This window comes from Protopterus annectens, chromosome 11.part0 (genome assembly GCF_019279795.1).
Source record: "Protopterus annectens isolate FY-2018-M chromosome 11.part0, PAN1.0, whole genome shotgun sequence".
NCBI classification, from domain to species: domain Eukaryota; kingdom Metazoa; phylum Chordata; order Ceratodontiformes; family Protopteridae; genus Protopterus; species Protopterus annectens.
Genome location: NC_056745.1, coordinates 290,881,645 through 290,905,005, shown reverse-complemented (window position 1 = coordinate 290,905,005; position 23,361 = coordinate 290,881,645). Strand labels below are relative to the sequence as shown.

General features: G+C 41.6%; 1 protein-coding gene across 1 annotated transcript in view; it reads left to right on the top strand.

Moving 5' to 3' along the window:
* Nucleotides 1–23,361, top strand: part of GAS2L3 (growth arrest specific 2 like 3) — a 791,099-nt gene that overhangs the window by 573,721 nt on the left and 194,017 nt on the right. Inside the window, exon 6 of the mRNA XM_044087786.1 lies at nt 10,012–10,075. Coding sequence (XP_043943721.1) covers nt 10,012–10,075 — 64 coding nt within the window. The remainder of the gene's footprint in view (nt 1–10,011; nt 10,076–23,361) is intronic.

Here is a 23,361-nt window from a genome sequence, read left to right as displayed (position 1 = left end):
TATGCGCTTGAGGGACTACTAATTGTCTCTGCTTTTTTAATTGACCTTTCGCGTCTATTTTCAACTGTTTTACAAGTTTCATGAGTGCAAATTTATCTAAATTACCCTTGAATTTATACTTATCGACCCATTTGGTGTAATATTTAACATTATCATCACACTGTAATTGCATATACTTCGCATCTTCAGTTAGGGGCGTGTCCCGGGAACTTTTTGTGCACTGATTTCCCATTGGTGTCTTAGCTAAGCTGTAAATTGTTACGTATCTATACCTTTTCACAGTTTATCTAGAATAACTGTCTACCTATTCTGTTTCCCTGATCTATGACAAAAAACAGTAACCCCTTTTTCTGTCCCTGATCTGCATACGCAAATTTACCTGACAAAAAACAGTTCTGTACTTAGTCCCTGATCTTAAAACAGAAATAAGGTAATTCCTCCTTACCTGACCCTCCGTGAGTTGGTCCACCGGATCGTTGACTCGTCCTCCAATCCCAGATCAGAAACAGTGGCTGGCCTCTTTCGATCGACAATTCAGTTGGAGGTCTTTCAAAACAGAAGAGCCGATTTGGCCTCTTCTCCGTACGGATGCATGCCACCGGGCCCAATTCTGACCTAGGCCTAGAGCGAGAGATACGTTTCCGGTCCGAAGGACCAATCTGTCAAAGGAAAAATATACTTTAAAAATGATCAAAACACGGTAGGTTCAGGTTAAGGCACTTTAATCTTGCAGCAAGGAGACAAAAACGTGCTAATACAGAGTTTGATAACCAAAAACAGGAAATACATTCATTTTTATAGGTTTTCGAATTAATCCTGTCCTACCATGCTGACGTAACAGATTACCACCTTTTCATCATCATCTGCTGACCATCTTTCCCATGAATTTCTGCTGATTTTAAACAATTTTATGTGAAACTTCCTGAGGAAAACAACATGGCCTTGGTTACTTTCAGTTAGATACTTGTTATGTTACATTCAAGATACTACAGCTAAATCAAGCACAGTGCTAGCAGTTCATTTCTCTAATAATCCTTTGTCTACTTTATCTCTAAGTTACTGCAGCTGCAGAGGTTCCCATCCTCTCGACAAGGCTATTTGTCTAGAATCATTACATTTATAATATAAGGCATTGTTCATTCATTTACTTCTGACCTAGCAGATAAAACACCTGCTTCTCAAGTATATTTCCACAAGGCATAAACAAGAATATTGCTGTGCTAGCAGTTACTAGGTCAGAGGGCAACTTGCAAGTTTCAGAAAGCATGCTGCAGTTTTCAAAAAGCATCTTTTTAAGTCTCATATGAAACTCAATTTGTATAAAACACAGTGCATGAAAAATAGAATGAAAAGCATATTAAAAACACTTGATTATTAATTTGGGATTAAGCATACACACATTAATACATATTTTTCTAACAGACCCACATTTACACTTTTCCACAATGAGAAAGATGGAAAGACCTTGTCTGCTGTTGGAATCCATTTGTCTACCCTGCAGAGATTTTTTTTTTCCAGGAATCAAAGTGGTGGTAAGAAAATGTGGTTCTGAAAATCTTAAGGACCTTTTCAAGATTCATGTGGGGATTTTTCTGCCAGAGGCAGAGGAGGAAATAACAATGGAAGATGCCGTCCTCGTGGCAAAGGGTGCCTGCAGAACCAAGGGTCCTGAGACTCTTTCTCGGACAGACCCTTTCAGCACTCCTGAAAGGTTGCCTAACTGTTCTTCTCTGGAGGCAGTTGAGGAATGCTTATCCTTGCACTCGTATTCCTGGACAGCTATCACAAGAGATTCTTGGCTGCAAAAGATCAAATCTGGAGGATATTTCATTCCCCTTTTCACAAAATCCTTCACAAAGGCGATGTCTCCCCAATGTTCCATCCAATCAGAGGGAGTTGGCAGCTCTAGAAATTCAAAAGCTGCTAGAAAAGGAGTCATCCAACAGGTCCCACCAAACCGATCAGGATTCGAAATTTACTCAAGGTCCTTTTTAGTGCCAAAGAAAACAGGGGACTTGAGACTTATTCTGGATCTCAGTCATCTAAATAAATTTTTGAAGAACTATAAGTTTCGGATGGTCACGGTTCAGTCCATTCTGCCTTTTCTACAGAAGGATTACTGAATGTGCTCTGTACATCTTCAGGATGCGTACTATCACATCAAAATAAGAAGACACACTCGAAGATATCTTCACTTTCTGCTAGGAGCCAGTTATTACCAGTTCAGAGCACTGCCCTTTGGTCTCGCCACAGCTACCAGGGTGTTTACCAAATGCATGGCAGTGGTGACAGCTCACCTCAGACTGCACGGATTCAGTGTGTTTTCCTTATTTAGATGACTGGTTCCTTTCCACTCCAACCAAACCTCTCCTAGAGATTACTTACTCCAGTTGTGTCCATTCCTAGGGATCACAGTCAATCTTTCCAAGTCCCATCTTCAACCAGTTCAAGTCCTGGAGTTTATAAGAGCTCCTGTGGACACTGTCAGTCAGTTTGCATTTTTTTACCCCAAAGCAGAGTTTATATCCTAAGATTGCATGTTGGACCAATTTTAGAGCGTCCCTCTTCTCAGCAACATTGGTTCTTCAAGCCTCAAGTTCGATGGCTGCAGCGAGCACCCTATTACCTACAGCTCGCCTTCACATGAGAGTTCTTCACTGGACCCTGGAAGTACAATGGTTGATGCTTCAGCATCCTTTGAAACATCCTATAAAAATTTTGTGAGCCTGTAGACTCTCTCCTTTGGTGGATGCAGTCCAGTGAGGTTGGTCAGGGATGTTCTTTTCTCTTTCCTCCCCCAAACGCCACATATATCACGGCACCTCCCAAGTGGGGTGGGGGGCATTTCTTGGAATGGACTGTTCAAGGCACGTGGTCCCCAGAAGAGACCATATCAATGTTTTAGCGATGAAATTGGTCTTATTAGCATTGCAGGCCTTTCAGAACTCTCTCCCTCTAGGAATAATTGCTATCCAGGCAGACAATATGTCAGTGGTTTGGTATCTCAACAGACAGGAGGAACTGGATCTTGCCCCCTTCCTGAGACGTAATGAGAGTCTGGCAGTGGGTGATCTCTTCCATCCACTTTCTTGTAGCAGCACACATACATGGGAAATCTATTGTTTTAGCTGACAGGCTCAGCAGGACTATCCTGATGATGCACTACTGGTCTCTCAATCATGCAGTGACCGAAATTATCATCAGTGGGGTCAACCTTGCTGCAACCTTTTTGCCTCTCCCTTCAACAAGTGCAGCAGGTTCTTTGCCCTAATTCCCCCACAGGAGGAGTCATTGAGAGAGGCTGTAGTCCAAGTTTGGCCCTCCGGTCTCCCTTTATCCTCCCCTCCCTTTAATACCCAAATTTCTCCAGAAAGCACAACGGTTGAACAGCAATGTAATCCTCATTGCCCCTTTCTGGCCTTGGCAGGTGTGGTTCCCATTCCTATGGTCTCATATCCTATGTCCAACTTGGACACTGGACCACAGTCCAACTCTACTATTGCATCCATTGGGGATAATTCATCCGGACATTCAAGGCCTGAAATTAACTGCATGGTTTCTTCAGTTCTAATGATGGCTAGACAATCCAGGCTTTCCTTTCTGGCTCGGCAAATCTTATTTTCATCCCAGAAACCTTCTACAAGAAAAATTTATAAGAATAAACAAGAAATTTTACTTTTGGGCAGAACGCAGAAAGTTGGATCCCTTTACTGCTCCAATTCTTGTTGTGTTAGATTTTCTTGCTTTAACCTTTCAGGGTTGGAGCCAGTTTCTCCAAGTCCAGCTTGCAGCTATCTCTAATTAATTACCACATAGAGCATAATAGTTCCCCGATAGTCTCTTCTAAAATATGTAAGACATTCCTTAAGGGTACTCTTCTGCTCAGACCTTCGATAAAGGATCCTACTCCACCTTGGGATCTTAACATTCTATTACAAACTTTAATTCACTCCCCTTTTGAGCCTTTGTCTAAGTCCGATCTTAATTTTTTTCTCTTGGAAAACAATTGTTCTTGTTGCTATTACATCAGGGTGGTGAATTTCTGAATTCCAAGCACTCTTCAATGCTGCCTTATTTGATTTTTTGCAAAGATAGTGACATTGCATACAAACCCTTCCATTTTGCCAAAAATTGTCTCCAAGTCAAATATAAATCAAGTAATTTGCCAGCTTTTCTTTCCAAAATTTAACAATAAGGGAGAATACATGCTTCATCTTTTAGATGTACACAGAGCAAAAGACTTTAGGAAAACTGATCAACTGTTTCCTTTGCCAGAACCATGTTGTAAAAAACAATATCAAAAGTCAAATTATATTGATTGTATTTCCTTTGTCTATTCTCTGAGAGGATTGTCCTTACCCAAAACCTCCAAAAGGTCATTCAGCTACGTTCATTGCTACATCATATGCTTTTTGGGCCAGGGCTTCCAGTGATATTTGTGTTGTGACCAACAGGTCCAGTTCTCATACTTTTATTGCTTATTGCAAGTGGGATATCATTTCCAGGAATGGGGCTGCATTTGGTTCTGCAGTTTTCCGGAACATCCTTCCATGAGGGCCACCCAATATTATCCTAGCTGGGGCTCTACTCCAGTCACTAATGAATGAATGAAAATGACATCATCAGATACTTACGTACTCGTCATAACTTGTTGCGTTGTTCATTTTCATTCTTCTTCAACTTCCCACCCTCCTTCTCCCTATCCGTATCCTTTGAGAGTGACCTGATGAGGTGCATTGGAACCACTGTTTCCGGTTTGAGACTCTATTCTATTCTGTACCTATATTCTTCTTCTTATTATTATGGTTAATTATGCCCTAAGACATACTTAGAAACAGCAGCTTTGATCTGAGAAAATATAGCAGTAGGGGACATTATGGGTAAAGGGAGTAGCATGACAGATACAAAAACCTAAAAGAAAACTGACAAGTCAGATCAGAGTTTGGATCCGAGACCCATTCACTGTGGAAGAATGGAAATGGACAATACAGCTGCATAGTTATGCTGAGTACATAACTTTAATTTCCTGCTTGTGGAAGGAGATGCACATGCTTCCACACACATTCCTATTCCTTGGTCAGCAAGAGAGCCACTCCCTTATGCAGGACAATACACCTAGCCATCATTATTGTGTTGAGAATGCAATGGGCTTACCATTTTACTTCCCCTTGTGGAGAAGTGAGCTGGCATTACCTGCTCAAGCTTGATCCTTCCAGTGTAATCCCTTAGATGCTTACGATGATGATCAAGCTCTGGTCACTTGGGCTGTATGCTGGGTGTGTCACTCCTCTGTGCCACAGAGTATGCATTCATTTTCATAGGTGAAGGTCTTTCCAGGGTGTGTCAATGTCTTAATACCTCATCTTACAGAGTAAAATTTGCAAAAAGGATAATTACGTATCTTAGTTGTCGCACAGAATATACTAGCTGGTGACCAAACCCACTCCGCACACGTTTTCTCTCAGAATCCTGTCTTCCAGGAAGTCAGAAGTCAATCTACTGGGTTAACTGCAATTGAACAAAACGTATGCACTGGTTTGGCTCTGTTTTGTCCTGCAAGCATCTAGCCTGTTTTTCCTTGTGGCATAATCTTGGATATCTGGTAAATTTAATTTGAGTTTTTTTTGTTTTTTTTTTCCATCTCCAGCTTAACCAAAATGGACTGTACAGAAAAATCCCTTATTTCAATTTAGCATTTTTTGCTTAACATCTGTATGCAGGAGCAGCCTTACACATAGGAAAACTAGGCAATTGTCTCTGGTACCATTCTTCTAGGGGTTGTTCTTTCCCCGTTTATGTATGTATTTTTAGAGCATTTTTTTTCATTTTTCTAAATTAATAAATGCTTAAATACATAAAGTATTCCTACAGAAAAGAAAATGAGCCCATAGAACATTAGGCCCCCCAGGGGATGGTACTCAGTCACATTGCTGCATAAGCTTAAACGTTATGAGGTTACAAGAATACAGATCTCACAAAATTCCAATATAGGTGCAAAGTTGCCTGAACTAACAATTGACAGAGGTGAATATCAGGGACTTTCTACTTAATTTTACATGGTGACAAATGAGAGGAATGACGAGTGGTGCTGGTGAATAAGTGGTGGTAACACTATATTTACATTAATGTTTCTAGTAGTGCTCAACCAGATGTGTTTGGAAATCTTTGTGGGTTTGTGATTTGTGTGGGCAGTTGGCATGACCGGATTGGAACAGTAAGATAAATCTTACCATTTTCACTATGTGGCAGTGATCCAACAGATATTCTGGGCAATATCTCTAACTTTTTGATTTGTGATGGTACGAGCGGAATGGAGTGGCAAGTAAATGACCCCCTCCCCATTACAGTAATACTGACACTGTTCAACCAGATGTTTAGGGCAATATTGCTGGCAGTGATAAACCAGATATTTTGGGCAATAGTTTGGCTTTGTGATTTGTTTGGGCAGTTGGATGAGACAAATGGTACAGTGAGATAAGGAGCACTACTGTTTTTACAATAGTGCTGGCAATGATCATCCTGATATTTTGGGTAATATCGTTCTGTCTTTGTGATTTGTGTGCAGCAACTTGGATTGCATTACTTTATTGTGTGGCAACTTGATTGTGTGGAATGTGGACGTGTAATATAATATACTCATTAGACGCTGTGGCTTTAACTTCTGGGTGTGGGTGGGATTGGCTGGATGAAAGTAACTGATCTTCTTGACTCAGTCAGTATCTGGGTTTGAAGGACTATTATGCTTTTGTGAGAAGCAAGATGAACTAAACTGGACACCTGATATGCACAGATAGATTAGCTAGAACTACTGCTGTGGCTCTCTCTTTGTGGAAGAACATAGCTGCCTGCTGCTGTTTGCTTGTTATTTTGGCTTGGGAGGACTAATGTGATTATGTGAAGCAGTGTGTTAGTGTGGCAACTGTTTGGTAAAAAAAGTGAAGTACATTACATTGTCAGCCTCTTTCGTCTGAATTGTACAAGGGAAGTGGATATAACTGCTTGGTGGGAGTTGAGGTGACTGGATGAAAGTAACTAACCCTGTTGTCACTTGCTCAGTTTCACAGTCCTCTCTAAAAAATAAAGGATAAATATATCACAGAATACTCTGACCTTCTGGGGGCTGGTGGCCCCACACACATCAAGGCTGTATAAATGGATTTGGGAATAGGTTATTAATCACCTTTGTCCGGAACCCCACCTAATCTAAAATCACCCCTGCTCATGTGTGTACTTTTGTGGGTGTCAGTGACATTGGCTGGAATGTTAAAGAAATAATTACAAACTTCAGAGGTCACTGTATTTTGTCTTGGGTTGAAGTGTGGCCATTATTATGGGGACACTGTAGCTTGTGTATAGGAATACTGTCTTTACAAGTAAAAAGTTGCAAACATTATTGTAATTTTTTTTTTCATTTTCTTCACAATCACACATTTTTTTATGCAGGCTATCTTTTGGGGGAGAATAAATAACCGTACTGTTTATGTATGTCTGACAGTAAATGTGTTATATTCAATTTGTTTCTTTCAGTTTTATCCCAGGCTGACATTAAAAGGGTACACAGAAGGTAGGTGCCTTTTGGGGTGGGAAGTGAGGAGACATGCTACATATAAATACGGGAATAGCAGCATGAAGTTTGACTGTGGGCATTTATGCCTTAATTTTAATCCCAAATTAACACAAGAGGGGATACACAGAATGTTACTTCCTGTTTTGAGTTGGGAGTTTAGTGAAACAGGTACTACTCCTAGATAATGATATACATATCATCACAAGCATTTAGTTTCTTATTTTATTGTAAACTGAGGTTTGGTCAGCATTGAGCAGAAAAAAACTTGGATATAGCTTATTTTTTCTTGAAATAAAGTAAGACTGAATTTCTTTTCATGTGCGTAATTTTTAGGGCATCACTGGATTGAAAGCTTGGGGAGGAGCTACAAAATGCACCTCAAAGCAACTGTAATCCCATGACTTCTGGATGCTTAGCAGACCCCCAACTTAATTTAATTATTACAGGGTAGTTTTGGTCAGTTAGGGTGCATTTTGAAAGCATGCAGGGAAAAGTAAAATTGAAGAGTTAGACTTAACTTTTCTTTTCAGGCCATTTTAAGATGAAAAGGCTGTTTAAAAACTCTAACATGCATCTCAGAGTATCTAGAAAATCAGTCCCTGGCTTACTATAGATATTTATGTTTTGGTCAGTTGGGATGTACTGAAAGGATGCAGGGAAAAATGATGATATGGCTATTTTTTTTTTTTATCATGTTTTTTGTTCAGGCAGTCATTGGAACAAAAACAGGTTGTTTGAGAACTCTAAAATACATCTCTGAGCATATGGAAACCTCATGGTTTCAGGCCTCCAGCTTAATACAGTTATTTCCACTGCAGTTTTTTACAATGTAGCCTTGTTCAGTTAGGATTTGCTGAAAGGATGCAGGAAAAAAAAAAAAAAGTTGAAGAACAAGCCTAAATTTCTAAAGTAGTGAATGGGAATTGCCATATAGTGCAGAACAGAAACTTTGCTGTTCACTCCACTGTAGTGCTATCTGCGAGTTGGTATATTTAAGTTGTAGGGGGTGTGGTGGGTGCAGGGGGGCTTGCCCCCCTGCATACAGGTTAAACTAGTTTATTGGATGTTTTACTTTAAATGTTTGAGATTCCACAATCGTGAGATTGTGGTATTCGGGATTTAGAGTCTCTGATTGTGGAATTTCGGTATTCCGTAGTGATCCCACACATACACGTGCATGCACACATTGTATAATGTATATATCGCCACTAAGAAAAATCATTGCTTTTTTGTGCCCGTCTTTTGCAGAGCACAAGTTGTGTGCTCACAGGCGCACTGTCCAAGGTAGAATCCCTGGTGTAGACTGGAAACCAGACCAAGGTGCCCATCTCAAGAAGGGTAGGGCCAATTGACAGTGCAGAGGCAGGACTGTGCTTTAAAAAGGCATACAGCATACTAACCCCTTGGATAGCAACAAGCATGCACATCAGAAAGTTAGGGCTTAATTAAAAAAAAATGTGTCATCCTGCAGATGATGGTGCTCTCCCAAGGAACAAGTGAGCCAGAGGGCTCTTGCTAGAGGGGAACATATGGGTTATTGTTTTCCAGAGGGGAATGCTTGATGGTCAGAGGAGGACTAAAGCATTAAAATTAAAAATTAAAGATGAAGTATGGCATTAGTTGTATTGTAAGCTCCATATGGTTGGTGGTTATTCCTCAGAGAACTATGTCATTGGCTAGCCCATAGTATGGGTAGCCCAAAGGGGGGGGGGGGGCAAACGTATACAAATTAGCAGCACAAGTTTTCACATTTGGTGTTAATTACTGAGTTTTCTAGTTAACTAGTTATTAGCTCAGGGTAATTGCCTCATTGGCACTTTAATTTCACATATCTTTGAGAAAAAATACTCTGACTCCTTTCTGCATGAGATGAACACTGATGACAGGTTTAAAATCTACGATAATACGCAAGTACCAACTTTTTTTATTTTTATATTAATTGTACTAACAAAATAGTTTGGCTTGAACTAGTTCTGTAATGGGGATTTTTTTTTAAATTTTTAAACGGAGCTTGACTTTTGTAAGAATTAAAAATTAGAAAGCTGAGAGATCTGTGTCTTGTATATTTGAACTTTATCAGATGCTGAGAACTCTCGTCCTGTCCCTCTGTGGTTAGGACATATTTCAAAATATTTTAAACTTTTTAAATGATTATAGCAGATACCATTTCTCTGGTTAAATAAATCTAGTGTTAGAACACTAAAGGAGCATCATTTCAGTAAGAGTTCAAACTTCTATTCTGCCTACTGTTTGTCATAAAGCTTTTATTTGTTCTATGAGCTGTTTTTTTTTATTTAAAAGCGATTAATGTATGACTGATTAACACATTTCTTTTAAGACAGATGTAATGTTTTTTTCTGTCTAACATCTCAGTTTTTTTTAATTAATATATAACACTTCTCCAGAATCAGCTTTCACAGCAGAATGTTTTTTTTATTTTGCAGTTTTGCACAAAGAGGCAAGGCAAGTGTGCCTTTGTTTGCTTGAAATTGGACGAATTGTGTCAAGGTATGACATGATTTGAATTAAACATTACATTATTTCTCTAATATCTGGCTTGCATAACATTGCTTGTAAATGAGATCGGTATTCTGATGTGCATATTTTGTATTAGCTTTAAGGATGCTAGAGTAAACAAGACTCCATATCTGCAGTGACAGTCATGTTTATCAAAATGACCTTCATCTGTATTTGTGTTAAAGACTAAATGATAGCTGACTCCGAATCAGTTTATTTGAAAATGTTATGCCCTGGAATGTTAAACTTATCAGACTGACCAACTGTAGCTGTTCCATAACACGAATTAAGATGTTCAGAGCAAGGGTAAACTTTTCCCGTATCTGTAAAGATTGTAATGAGTTTTTTGCCACTTTTTATGCAGCGACCATAGCACACAAACACATGTATATTTCACTCAAAGATTTTTCTGTATGGAATGTGTATATGTGCATTGCTTTTGTGTGTCTGTGTATCATCATCCTACAGAAATAAAAAGGAAGAAAACACATTTTAACAGCCTGTCCCTTGACATTGCTTTTGCAGCAGTGCTATAATACTGTCTTAATGTTTTCATGCCCGGAGCACTTACCTTGAGGGTACCTCACTTGGTTCATGATTCTGGTTACCGATAATCCTGACAAGCTTAATTTTTTGTAAAATCTGTTCTGTTAAATTGAACTGATTGTAATGCATGAAATGTTAAGGTTATGCTCCGATGTCAGAAAAAAAGATAAACTTGTTGACAGCTTCTCTAGGATGAGACTCGATAGGTAACCATAACTGGGGGACTGGTGCTCAATTGTTGATCATACTCTAAACCACTGTTATGACTGTACTAGAGACGGACAGAGGACAATGCCGGCTGTCTAAGAACAGCATCTGAAGATAAAACAGCTTTGTTTCTGTTTGCTGTGTACATGCCTTCCATATGTCTTTGAGTTTCTCATATTTGTAGTTAATCACTCATAAACTTTTCGTTTAGTGGTAAATCACTAAGGATTATAGGTTGTTAATAAACCAGGCATTGGAGTTGCATACTTTTTAGTGTTCAGGAAATAGAGATCAATGCAAAATCTAACGTTTTACGTGAATAAGACCAATGTTTAATCACTGTCCCTAATTTTGATCCTTTGTCACCTCATTATTTTTGGATTTGTCCAGAATTCTTAAGCAGAGATTTTGAGAGATGAACTTATGTTTGACAGAGCGGAGTGCTTTACTGACTTTCAAAGCCAATAAAACACTTTGTGCTCCTAAGCTCTTTTTTTCTGCAGCTGGTTGTACATGAAGCAGATAAATCTGCTTGCATTACAAAGACTTATAATCAGGTAATCGATCATAACCTTTTATTATGCGTTAGCGACATGACTGCCAAGATTCCACCTGTTGAGCTTTGCTCTTGAGCTCAATTGCTTGGCATTCATGTGTCAAACATATAAGACTGCTGTGATCAGGGAACCAGTTATAATACTTTGTTATACTAGTGCTTATGAATTTTAGTAATATCTGTGCATCTCCGTGAATGTTAAAGTGGTTGATGTACATGATACTACATGATGTCAAAAGTTTTTACTGAATTTTGGCATCCAATTGCTTCTGTTTGCAGGATATTAATTATCTATAAAAATTAAAACACATAAAAATTAGTTATGTAAAATCTTACTATAACCATAGATGTCCTTCTCTTCCATGTTGCAGTATTCTCAATGTGGGATCCACCGCCTCAGGCGACCCAAAAGTCCGGCTCCTATGGAATAGCTTAAGCCTGGTTGCTGCTAGGTGCGTGGGACATCACACACAGGGCCATAAACCATGGGCCTTAAATGTGACGTCTGCATGCACAGACCTCAGAACTGACTGCCCAGTCAGACAACAGCCTAAGGAGAACAAGCGAAATGCCATTCGGAGAGGGTAAATGTGATTAAGGGGGATAGGAGGGAGGGAAGGAATACTGCAACATGGAAGAGAAGGACATCTATGGTTATAAGATTTTACACCACTAATCCCTGTCCTCCTATTCTCATGTTGAAGTATTCTCACTGTGGGAGTGTACTGTGGGTACCACAACTCAAGTTGAGAAAGGGGTGGAGGAAGAAGTAGCAATCTCCAGAAAGCCATGGAGGATGGCCCTTGCAAATCCTTTCCTGGCTCTGGATATATTGTCAAATGTAAAATGTTTGGTAAAGGTGTGCACAGATGACCATGTGGCTGCCTCTAGTATGGTGGCCTTATCCAGGCCTTTGAGGAAGGTTCCTGAGGAGGCCACTGCTCTAGTCGAATGTTCCTTAACATTGTAGGGTTAGTCTTTGCCATAAAAGGAGTAGAAGTAGGCAATAGTTTTTCGTATCCAAGAAGATATTGTCTATTTGGATACAGCTTTCCCCAGGGCCCTGGAGTGAAAGGATACAAAGAGTTGACTGGACCTTCTAATGCTCTTGGTCTTGTCCAGGTAAAATCTTAATTGTCTGTGGACATCGTGAGTGGAGCACTCTCTCACTGTCATTTTGCGGTGAAGGGAAAAAGGAGGGTAAATGAATAGACTAGTTGAGGGACAGCTCATTGACCACTTTGGGCATGAAGGAGGGATTCGTGCGAAGGGTTACTCTATCTTTGTAGAAGTTAGTGTAGGATGGGGATTCCATTAGAGTTTGCAGCTCAAAGACTGTCCTGTTTGAATTAAGGACTACTAATAGGACAGTATTCCAGGTACACATCTGCTGAGAGGCAGAGCTTGCTGCTTCAAAGGGGGCAGTGGTGAGTTTTTCCACTACATAGTTCAAGTCCAAAGGGGGGAAAGGTTTTCTTGGTGGTCTGACGTGGAAAACCCCCTTCAGGAAAAGTTTGAGCTCCAGACTGGAAAGGAGGGGTGGGATCCATAGAGTAAGCAGGCTGAAATAGCAGAAAGTGGACTTTCACTGAAGAGTATGAAAGTTCTGATTTTAGGAGCTCTCACACATAGGCTAGAACTAAGGGTACATCCACTTGGAAGGGATCCTGTTGGATTTGGAGACACCATTTGAAGAAGCTTTTCCATGTGGCAGCATAGGGTCTCCTGGTAGTGGGTTTTCTGGCCTCCTGCAGGATGGATAGCACATCCTCTGATTACAGGTGTCTGAAAAGGATCAGTAGTTTATCACCCACAGGGTTAGGCTAAGTATTTCCAGGTGTGAATGAATCGGGTATCCCTTCTGTTGTGTGAAGCAGGCCCACCTTGTGAGGCAACTTGTAGTGATTGCCCTTGGATGGAGATACAAGAAGGAAGGGGAACCAGTGCTGCCTTGGCCAGTAGGATTTTCAATAGGACTTTCTGAATGAGTGGAAAGGGTGGGAAGGCATAAAGGAACAGTCCCTTCCAGGAAATCGAAAAGGCATTCACTCTCCAAGCTAGTGGGGAGGGTGTTCTGGAGCAGAATAGTTGCAGTTGTCTGTTCTGAGGGGATGCAGACAGATCTGTGGTATGCCCCACTGGTGGACAGTCTGTAAGTACACATCTCTGTGCAACATCCACTCATTGATCCAATGACAAATCCAAACGTAAACTTAAAAAACAGACATTGACCCAAACATCCACTCGTGATGTTGAGTGAAGGATCTGCTGAGGGCATTCCACCTGATAGTTGTCTTGGGATGGAATGTAGACTGCCTACAGTGTGCCATTGCACTGGGTGGCTAACTCCCATGCCTGTATTGCAAGCCTGCACAGTAAATAGGATCTGCCCCCCCCCCCCATTTGTTGATGTACCAGATCACAGTTGTGTTGTCTGTAAAGATTTGGATTGGGCCTGGATGAATAAGAGGAAGGAAGATCTGTAGGGCTAGATCGAGAGAAGTCATCTCTCTCAAGTTGATGTGTTTTTTCTGGAGAGAGGGCTCCCATTAAGTCTGAACCTTGAGGCCATTCATAGTGGACCCCCACCCTAGATCGGAGGCATCTATATGCATAGATTGCTCCAGCTTGGTGAGTTGCAGAAGTAGGCCTGGATTCTGGTTTACTTACTAGTTGGATCCACCACCTCACCTCTGTCTTTAGGCAGGGTAAGAAGGGCACCTGAAATTTCAGGGGGTGATTGTATTGTGACCAGACATTTTATGAGTACCATTGGAACTTTCGCATGTGCAGCCTGGCTAGAGGTAGCATAGGAAGTGTAGCTGCCATAAGTCCCAGCAGACTGAGGAACTGCCTGGCAGAAATGTGGTTGTCCAGAAGTAGCTCCGGAAGAAGTTTGTTAGGGAGTAGACTTTGTCCTGAGGAAGGAAGGCCTTCATCAGGTCTGTCCTTGTCCTGCAGCCCAGGAAGGTTTGGTCATGGGTTGGGGTGAGGGAGAACTTTGTCAGGTTGAGAGTGAACCTTAAGCTCTGAAGCAGGGACATAGTGAAGTGGGTCCTGAGAGTATTTTCCTCTTCTGCTAAAATTAGTAGGTCGTCCAGGTATGGGTAAATTTGTATGCCTTTTGTTGTGCAGTAGGCTATTTCTGGGTCTAGACACTTGGTGAAGACCTTTGGTGCAGTAGATAAACCAAAAGGCAAGTCAGTAAAGTGAACGTGTGAGGATGGCACAACAAAGTGTAAAAACTTCCTGTAGTCTGGTTGGATGGGGATATAGAGGTATGCCACCTTCAGGTCCAAAGAGGCCAAGAATACTCAGGGTGGCAGTAGTATCAGAAGAGTTTGAAGGGATGATATTCTGAATGAACGAACCAGCAGGAAAGGATTTAGCAGGAACAAGTCCAGAGTAGGCCTCCAAGGGCCATCCTTTTTTGGTACTAGGAAAAGTCTGGAGTAGAACCCTGACCTTGGCTTGAACGGACCCTTTCTGTGGTCCCTTGTAAGAGCAGATCTTGGATGATCTGAGGGATTAGATGTAGCTGTTTTGTTTGGGGGGGGTGGGGTGGGAGGGAGGTATGCCTTGTACAAGGGTTTTTTCTTGTCAGGTCATAAAGTACCCTTTTTCAGCTATTGATAAGACCCAGCGGTCTGAGGTGACTTCTTTCCAAATGGGTAGTCAGTGAGAGAGGTGGGTGGAGAGGGGTATGTAGCTTAGGCAGTCACGCACTGTTTCTATCTGGAAAGGGCTGCCTGGGGTGGGTTGTGAAGAAGCTGTCCTGAGGGAAGCAGCCTTTCTGGATCTTTTCCTGTGCTGTGAAGAAGAGGAGGAGGATGGGGCAGGGGCCCTCCTGACAAAGGTGGGCTTGGCTGGATAGTTTCTGTAGAATTTTGGAATAGGTGAGACTAATAAATGTTTGAGGTCCTGGAGTTCTTTTTTTTCCTGGAGGCTTTTGAACAGCTCAGTGGACTGTTTGCCAAACAAGAATTTATTGTCTAGGGGTGCATCCAAGATTTTGTTCTTAAAATCATCAGGTAGTGGCTGTAGTCAGAGCCAGGAATATCAGCGTAGAACAGAAGCTGAAGCAGCAGATCTGGCTGAAGCCTCAGCAGCATCATAGCTGCACTTTACAGAATGTCTGGCAACCTATGCTGCTAATGAGACCTTAGATGCTACCGGTGGTTTGTTAGGTGAGTCAGGCAGGTTAGAAAGTAATGAAGTTGCCTGGGAAACCAAGTCTAGGGCATATTTAACCATGTGGGTCTGATAATTGATTACCCTGAAGGCTAGTGTGGAAGACGTGTAAATCTTTTTTTCCTGTCTGTCCATGACCTTACTGTCCTTGTCAGATGGGAGGAGGAGGAGGACATTTTCTTTGGATTGTTTATCGGGGGCCACTGCAGTATCTGCCGTAGGAGGCTTGATGAGGTACTTGTTGGTCATCAGGGACCTTATAAAACGTGTCAGGTGCTAGGGCTGTGATTCAGGGGTCTTGGAGGCTGTGGCAAATGCATCCAGGTAAGCTGGAATCACAGGGGCGATTACAGAGGGGGAGAGTAATTCTATTTACAGCAGTTCAAAGTACCTCTTTTGAACCTCGTTCATCTGTGTGGCATCCCATTTGAAATACTCCCTCATTTTGGATATAGTCTCCCCAAAAGAAATATCTTCAGGTCGGGAGACTCCTTCCATGAAATCCTTATCAGGGGAGTAGTAGTACAGGGGAGAAGCTAGTTGGGATGTATATGTCCGATTCATCTGAAGAAGAGAAGGAGGAATCTTCCTCCTGTGTTTGAGCTGGTGGAAATGAAGAGACTGAAGTTGGCCTAGAGCTGAGAGTAGGCAGAGTAGTAGCAAGAGAAGCTGTGGGCCTAAGAGCCATAAAGGCCTGTACCAAAGACTGAGAAAGTTTGCCCGTCTGGTTGGTCTTCAGCTGATGAAGTAATATGTTTGGTTTTTTGCTTCCTGTTAAGAGGAGTGGTCTTGGTGGCTGATAGTGGAGGAGCAGGCGTAGGATCGGGCATCTGGCATGTAGGAGAAGAGTTCTGTTCTGACACCATGAGTGGCTGTCCAGTGAAGCCCAGTTCCCCCTCGACATCAGCCGAAACTGACTTCAGGATAACCTCCAAGGACGTGCCGACTGGAGATTCTAGAGTGGCTTCCACAGAGGTATCTGCGGAAGTCACCAGTTCTTCCGGCCATCCCTCAGCCATTAGACCAGTAGCTGGCGGGATGTCTGAAGTCAGAGGGGCAGATACAGTAGGCCTTGCAACCTTGATCTTCTTTTTAGGCAGCTCTACTTCAGTGGCCAGCTAGGCATCCATGCCTAAGGCTAATCGCTTTAGATGCTGGTTTTCATGGAAAAGTTTTAGGTCTGCCAGATGACTATGAAGGGTTTTAGGGAGAAATGATTGGCAAATACTACAGGTCGTATGGTCATGGGATTGGTGTAAGCAAAACAAAGTTCATGGGAATCCTTGTGTGGAAGCTGGTAGCAGCACTTACATTTCCCCTTTCTAGATAACATCAGCTATTTAAAAGGGGACAGCAGCAACCTATGCTCAAGAGAAAACAGAAAATTCCCCAATGGGTACTTTTCTTTAGATGTCTTCTGAAGTGCGGAGTGAAGCGAGCAAGCTGACGTTAGACTGCGGCAAAGAAGTTCTGAAGTCTGTGCATGCAGACGTCACATTTAAGGCCCATGGTTTTATAGCCCTGTGTGTGACATCCCACCCACCTAGCAGGACCAGGCTTAAGCTTCTGCATAGAAGCCGGACATTTGTGGTCACCTGAGGTGGAGGATTCCACAGTGAGAATACTGCAACATACAAGAATAGGACATCCCTATTTCCTGCACAGTGTGTAGGGGTAATTTGGTGAGCATCATTAAGCAATGGAAAGCTTTAAGCTGGAGTGTACATCTCTGTTAATGGTATAGCTCTGGAAGTTAAGGTTACTGGGATAAATAGTCTGGAAATATTTTTGCTGCACTTCAAACAATCATGGACTGCAGTGGTACAAAGGTTAGCACTGTTGTGTCACTGCACATCATTTTGTGATTTGGTTCTCTGCTGGATTTCCTGCTATGCTGAGTTTATATGTCCTCCTTTGTGTCCACAAGAGTTTAAGCCCAGGGCTGGAGTTTTCTCCCACATCCAAAAAGACGTAATTAGGGGTTAATTGGCAGCATTAATGTTTTCCTTTAGGTGTGCGTGTGCTTTATTTGCAGTGGCATGCCTTTCAGAATTAATGGCTTTTCTTGTATGTATTTTTGCTTCTATTGTATGACAATTGTTGTCTGGCTATTCCCTGGTTCATCAAAGCCTTGAATATGTTTCCGTACATATTGAAAATGGATGGATGCAATGAAAATGTCATTTCACTGAAAATAAATGTAAAATGTGATTTAAGTTTTGGCTTTTAATATTGTAAATCAAACCTTAATTTATAGTAAACAAATTTCTTTTAAGTTTTCTTTAGCAGTTAGGTTTGCAATATTAATATTTGTTTGAGGCATCATTTACAATAGGTTTTCAGTAGAACTTTGGTACTCAACTGACATTCCCAGTAATGTCTTTTAGGTATTAGAGTAAATCTTGTGCTGTCTAAAGTACAAATTACTAAGAGTACCCATGAGTGGTAGAACTCCTCCAGTTTCCCATACTTTATATAACTTCCCACATCTCTAAGGTACTACTCTGAGTTAATTATGTGTATTTGTAATGTCGAAGAAAAAGCAATATTTTTAGCACTGGAAATGGTTTCTCATCATCCCCTTTGGGAAGAACCGAGTTCCCATGAATTACCACATTGATGGTAGTCCACTGAACACAGAAGGCATTATAAGAGATCTGGGAACACAGGTTGACAGCAACCTCTCTTTTGACCACTACATTGCCACTGTGGTCAGAAAGTCCTTGGCACATCTCATTACTAAGGTTTTTGCATCCATGAAGAAAGAGGTCATTGTCTCCCTCTACTCTTCCCTCATTAGGGCAATCATCGATACAATGTCCCATTTCTCATGTACCTCACTAGACACCAACAACAACTGGAGAGGCAGCAAAAATACCTCACAAAGAGGATCCTAGGCCTTAAATACTTGTCCTATATGGACAGACTCAAAAAAACTCCAACTATTCTCTGTCTCATATCGTCTACTTAGGCGATCTTTGCTTGACTTACAAAGCCACTTCTGACCCAGCTATGTTAGAAATGCTACATCTAAAGAAATCCCAATACCTCTGCACCACACGCTCCAGTGACCTCAACCTCATTACCACAATCAACAGAAAGTGCTGTAGGGGCAGATTCATAACCCAGAGACTGCCCATGCTATGGAATAGACTTTCCATACATGTCAAACAGAGCACCTCACTGGCCCTCTTCAAGAGAAATCTTGATGAGTGGATGGGAAATAGAAAATTCACCCTGGTTGATCACTCCAGAGGCTCTACTAGACAGTGGCACTGGGAACTAAGGTCGAGTGGCACGATGCCAGGGTAATCCTATGAGCTAGGCTTGTAAAGGCTCCAGGGCCATTAGCCTAGTACACACCTATGAAGCTATTCTAAACTTAATTGACAAGAAAACCCTAACTTTGATGCATCATGAATTGGAAAAATTCCTGGATTACTGGAAGGTAGTCATCACTTTCAGTGCTGAATTTTCTAACTTGAGCTGTCCACATCCAACATAGTTACCAAATGTTTAGTTCCAGTGTTTACATATTTCTGGAAACAAAATATAATCCTTTTTCCATATGCAGACAGTTGCTTGCTAGTAGCCCTGTACCAGAAACTTTTATGAGAGCATGTGACGCCGTGCCCTGGCCCAGCAATCAAGGAGCCTCAATCCTCACCACTAACACCAGAGAGGGCGTCTCGTATATGAGGAAAGGATAACAAATACACACAGTAAAGCGCAATTTCCCTTAAGAGCACACAGAGATCACAGTCAGTCTGGGTTTGGTCACTCCCTTGCTCTCCAGGTCCCCAATAAGACTCCCCACTGGCACAGCTATAGGGTCCAGATCTCAGATTAGTGGGCAAGCTAAAACCTCTAGCACCCTTTCTGTCCAGCCAGTGCTTCATGTCCCTGCCCAAGTAGCTGACACACACACACACACACACACACACACACACACACACACACACACACACACACACACACACACACTTTGAGAAGAGTTTATACAACCACACAGACACTCCTGGGGAAGGCTGGCACAATTTCTCCAGCTGTGCCCCTTTCTCCCACACTATACAGTAGTTCCACTTGCCACCACCCACTAATACTTATCAGCTACTCAAAGGCCCTTAAAAGGGTGTCCAATTATTACTGTGCAACATTATTATTCATGTGGTAAGTGTGACTAAACAGTCGAGGCTTATTAGAGTGACTTGGTACAGGATCCTTATATACATGTAATGTACTCTTGGGGCTTATCTCTACACAAAACCGCCACAGTTGAAAGGTTTTAAAATATTTAATAATAAATACTAAAAACACAAGACAATACTTCTACTTCACAGTGCTAGTCAAGAGTTCAGTGAGTACAGAGAAATACTTAAAATAATCCAGTAGTACAGTTCTGACCTCACAGAAAAAACAGTTGGTTTAATCTTTCTAGTTTCTAGATATTTCTAATAGAAAACACAAGTCTAAGATAACTTACTTATAGAGCAAGACATTGCTGATGAGTTGGATAGTAAAGACAAAAATGCTTAATGCCTTCTGGTTCTCCCTGTTTAAATTGAAATTGCAGTTCTGATAAACATTACATTATTCTTACACTTCCCTGGGTTGCCAGGCCACACAGAAACTGCATTTACATTCTTTACACCTAGGCAGAAACCAGAGCAATATAAATACATTTGCATATTTAAATCCAGAAATCTAACAACAATAGAAAGAATGTGCTAGCCCAGGCAGAATGACTGAATCTTTAACTTCAAAGGACAGGCATGAAGTAATTTCAAAGGACAGACAAGAAATGCCTGACTTAGCTTTCTTTACAGCAGAGGGCAATGTTGCTACATTGTTTTAAGTTCAACATTTCACAGCATATTCTTTCATTTAAGAAAACAAGTCTGTAGTTCAACATTCATATTTACAAATAGGTTCATAAGTTCATACTAGGCTATCTGCCCTAGGGCATTTATAAGCATAGCCAGAGTATGTTTGGCTTTCGCCACCCATTTTAAATTAATTTTGCTATGCCCTTTTTCGAGGTTAGTATACTGTGCCTCTGTCTAACAGTGACACAGAAGTGATACCCGGGGTAAACCTACGATCTCCCATCCACTCATCAAGATTCCTCTTGAAGAGAGTTAATGAGGGACTCTGCCTAACCTGGACTTGGATTTTATTCCAGAGTGAAGGGAGCCTCTGGGTTATGAATCTGTCCCTCCAGCATGTCCTATTTATTTCAGTGCTGAGGTTCAAGTCTCTCGAGCGTGTAGCTCGATGGGATTTGGATTTTTTGAGGTGCTGTCCCTTAATTCCGGGTTGGACATGGCTTTATACGTCAGGCACAGGTCGCCTCTGAGCAGGCGGTATGCCACTCAGTAGAGCTGGAGTTTCTTTAACCGGGCAGCATATGGCATCTGTTTGAGCTCTTTGATCCTCTTGGTGTGGTACTTTTGGGGTCTTTCCAGTTGCTGCAGGTGTTTGGTAAGGTACATCCCAAAAGGGGCATTGTACTCGATTATGGGCCTGATGAGGGATGAGTAAAGAGGCACGATGACCTCCCCTAATCTAGATGTGAATCCCTTCATGATTAGGTGGGCTATATAAAATGGTTTTCTAACTACTTTGGCCACGTGGTTGTCAAATGAGAGATTGCTAGCAACTTGGGTCCCCAGGTCCCTAATTACTTCTTCTGTACTTAATGGATTATCACCTATGTGGTAATTTGTGGGCACTTTGTTTTTGCCAAAGGGGATGACTATACACTTTTTGGCGTTTAGCTTGAGGCCATGGCTCTGGCACCAGTCCTTTTGTGTTGGCCTGTACCTCCGAGTAATATATACCGAACAAGAGAGGTCTCAGGACTGAGCCTTGTGGGACGCCACTTGTAACTGGTTTGGAGTCTGACATGGCTCCAGCAATTCTAACCATGTGGGTTCTGTCCTTGAGCCAGTAAGCCTATTAACCAGAAACCATTATCTGAAGGTGTAGAGAAAGGAATATCATTTTTATTTTCATGGCTACTACCTTTAGAGCTGTCCACAGGGGAAGGCTGTTGGTCAGATCTTGACCATAGGCAGATAGGTTGCCTGAATTGCTTTACATTTCGAATTGGCTTTCTCCATCTTTTATTGTATGTTTTTTGTGGATTTCCTGTCTGTGGACAATTGAGCTGTGCCACCCCTGCTCATTCATTCACCATCACATGGGTAAGAGCAGTCCATAATGTGGCAGTTCAAGTAATCGTGAGGGATGTTTTTGTGCTCTTGGTGGCATGCTTGCAATGAAGACACATTTAAACCATCACCCCACCCCTGGACAGGAGGGTATATAACCCTCATCACAGTGAGAACTTTATCCCATCCCCTTTTGAGTGCATGCGGTTGTGCAAATGCAGTCATTGATATTGCACAGTGGTTGGTGGACCAATGCCCTCTGTCAGACTATACTTGCATTGCCACCCCTCCTGCAAGGGATTGTGTGATTAGATAGCCTACTCTGTCCTCCCCAGGATAGATTCACCCATCTGAGCTGCTAATCAAACTTTGGTCACCTAGTCATAGCTTTGGCCCTCTGTGCCAGCAGGGATGGCTTTGACTTTGCTTTCTTGTTTTTATTCTAATTAGGTTGGGGGGGTGTCCTGCCACTTTTGGATCAGTTTGAAATGTATTAATGCCAACAGCAGGCTTGTATTGTAGGGTCTCCAGGCAACATTCCCAAAGTCTGCCTCACTATTTTTTCTTAGACAAAAGACCCATTTGTATCTGAAATTCAGTAGTTATTTGGGGTGTTAAATGTAGATGGATATCTGTCAATTAGGAGTTTTTAGAAATATTAGATTATGTTCTATTATTATTTATTTATTTAGAAAGTAATTAAAGTTAATAGGCAAATTGAATTCTTCCTTAACTGTCTCCTTTCTTATTTTTCTGTAACATTGCCTTATCTGTAGAGTGTGCATGCCCTGCTTGCACCCCTTTGAGATTTTGCTGGGAACTCCAGTTTTGTCCCACATCCCAAAGACTATACAGAATGAAATAGGCAAGCCTCCAAACTGTGTACATAAGGGTATGTGTGTTTGTGTTGTGTGGCTGACTGGTATTCTTTCTGGGATTAATTTTTTTGCTATGCCTTTTATGGGCCAGAGTATGGAGCAGATTTTTTCCTGTTTATTGAGTTTACTTTGGGGGATGTTACAGTATAGATTTAACACTTTGTGTTAGTAGTTCTGGAAGAAGAATATAGGAAATTATCTCTGGCAAGGCAGGATAAATGTAGCACCGAGAATGGTGAAAAGAATTGGAGATAACTTGCAAAGGTTGTCCTGTATAAGGAAGCCATTTGAGATGGTTGGAAAAAAAACTAAGAATCGACTTTGAATAACATATAATGCAAGCTATTGCTTAAAGGCTGGCTACCAACTGTACCTCTCAGAAGTAGATACATCAGACCTTGCAGGTGGTGAGCAGTTATCACAGGACTGTACAGATTTGTTTTATCCTTTTGCTTCTGTCTGCCTGCTGACCATCAAATTCTTCCCTCTGCTGGTTGCCCATTTGTTCCACAAGTGGTTGGAAAACACCATATCCACTGAGGTGAGAGTTGTCTGAGGGGGCTTGTCATCCATGGAGACATCTGAGTTATTATGCCCTCACCATCATTGCTAATGTCAGGACATTTTTATTGTGGGTGGTCTAACCCCTTCCCTGGTAGTGACATGAGAACTGTATCACTGCATGGACTGCATTTGTCCTTTTATCCAATCATGCAGACTTATCAA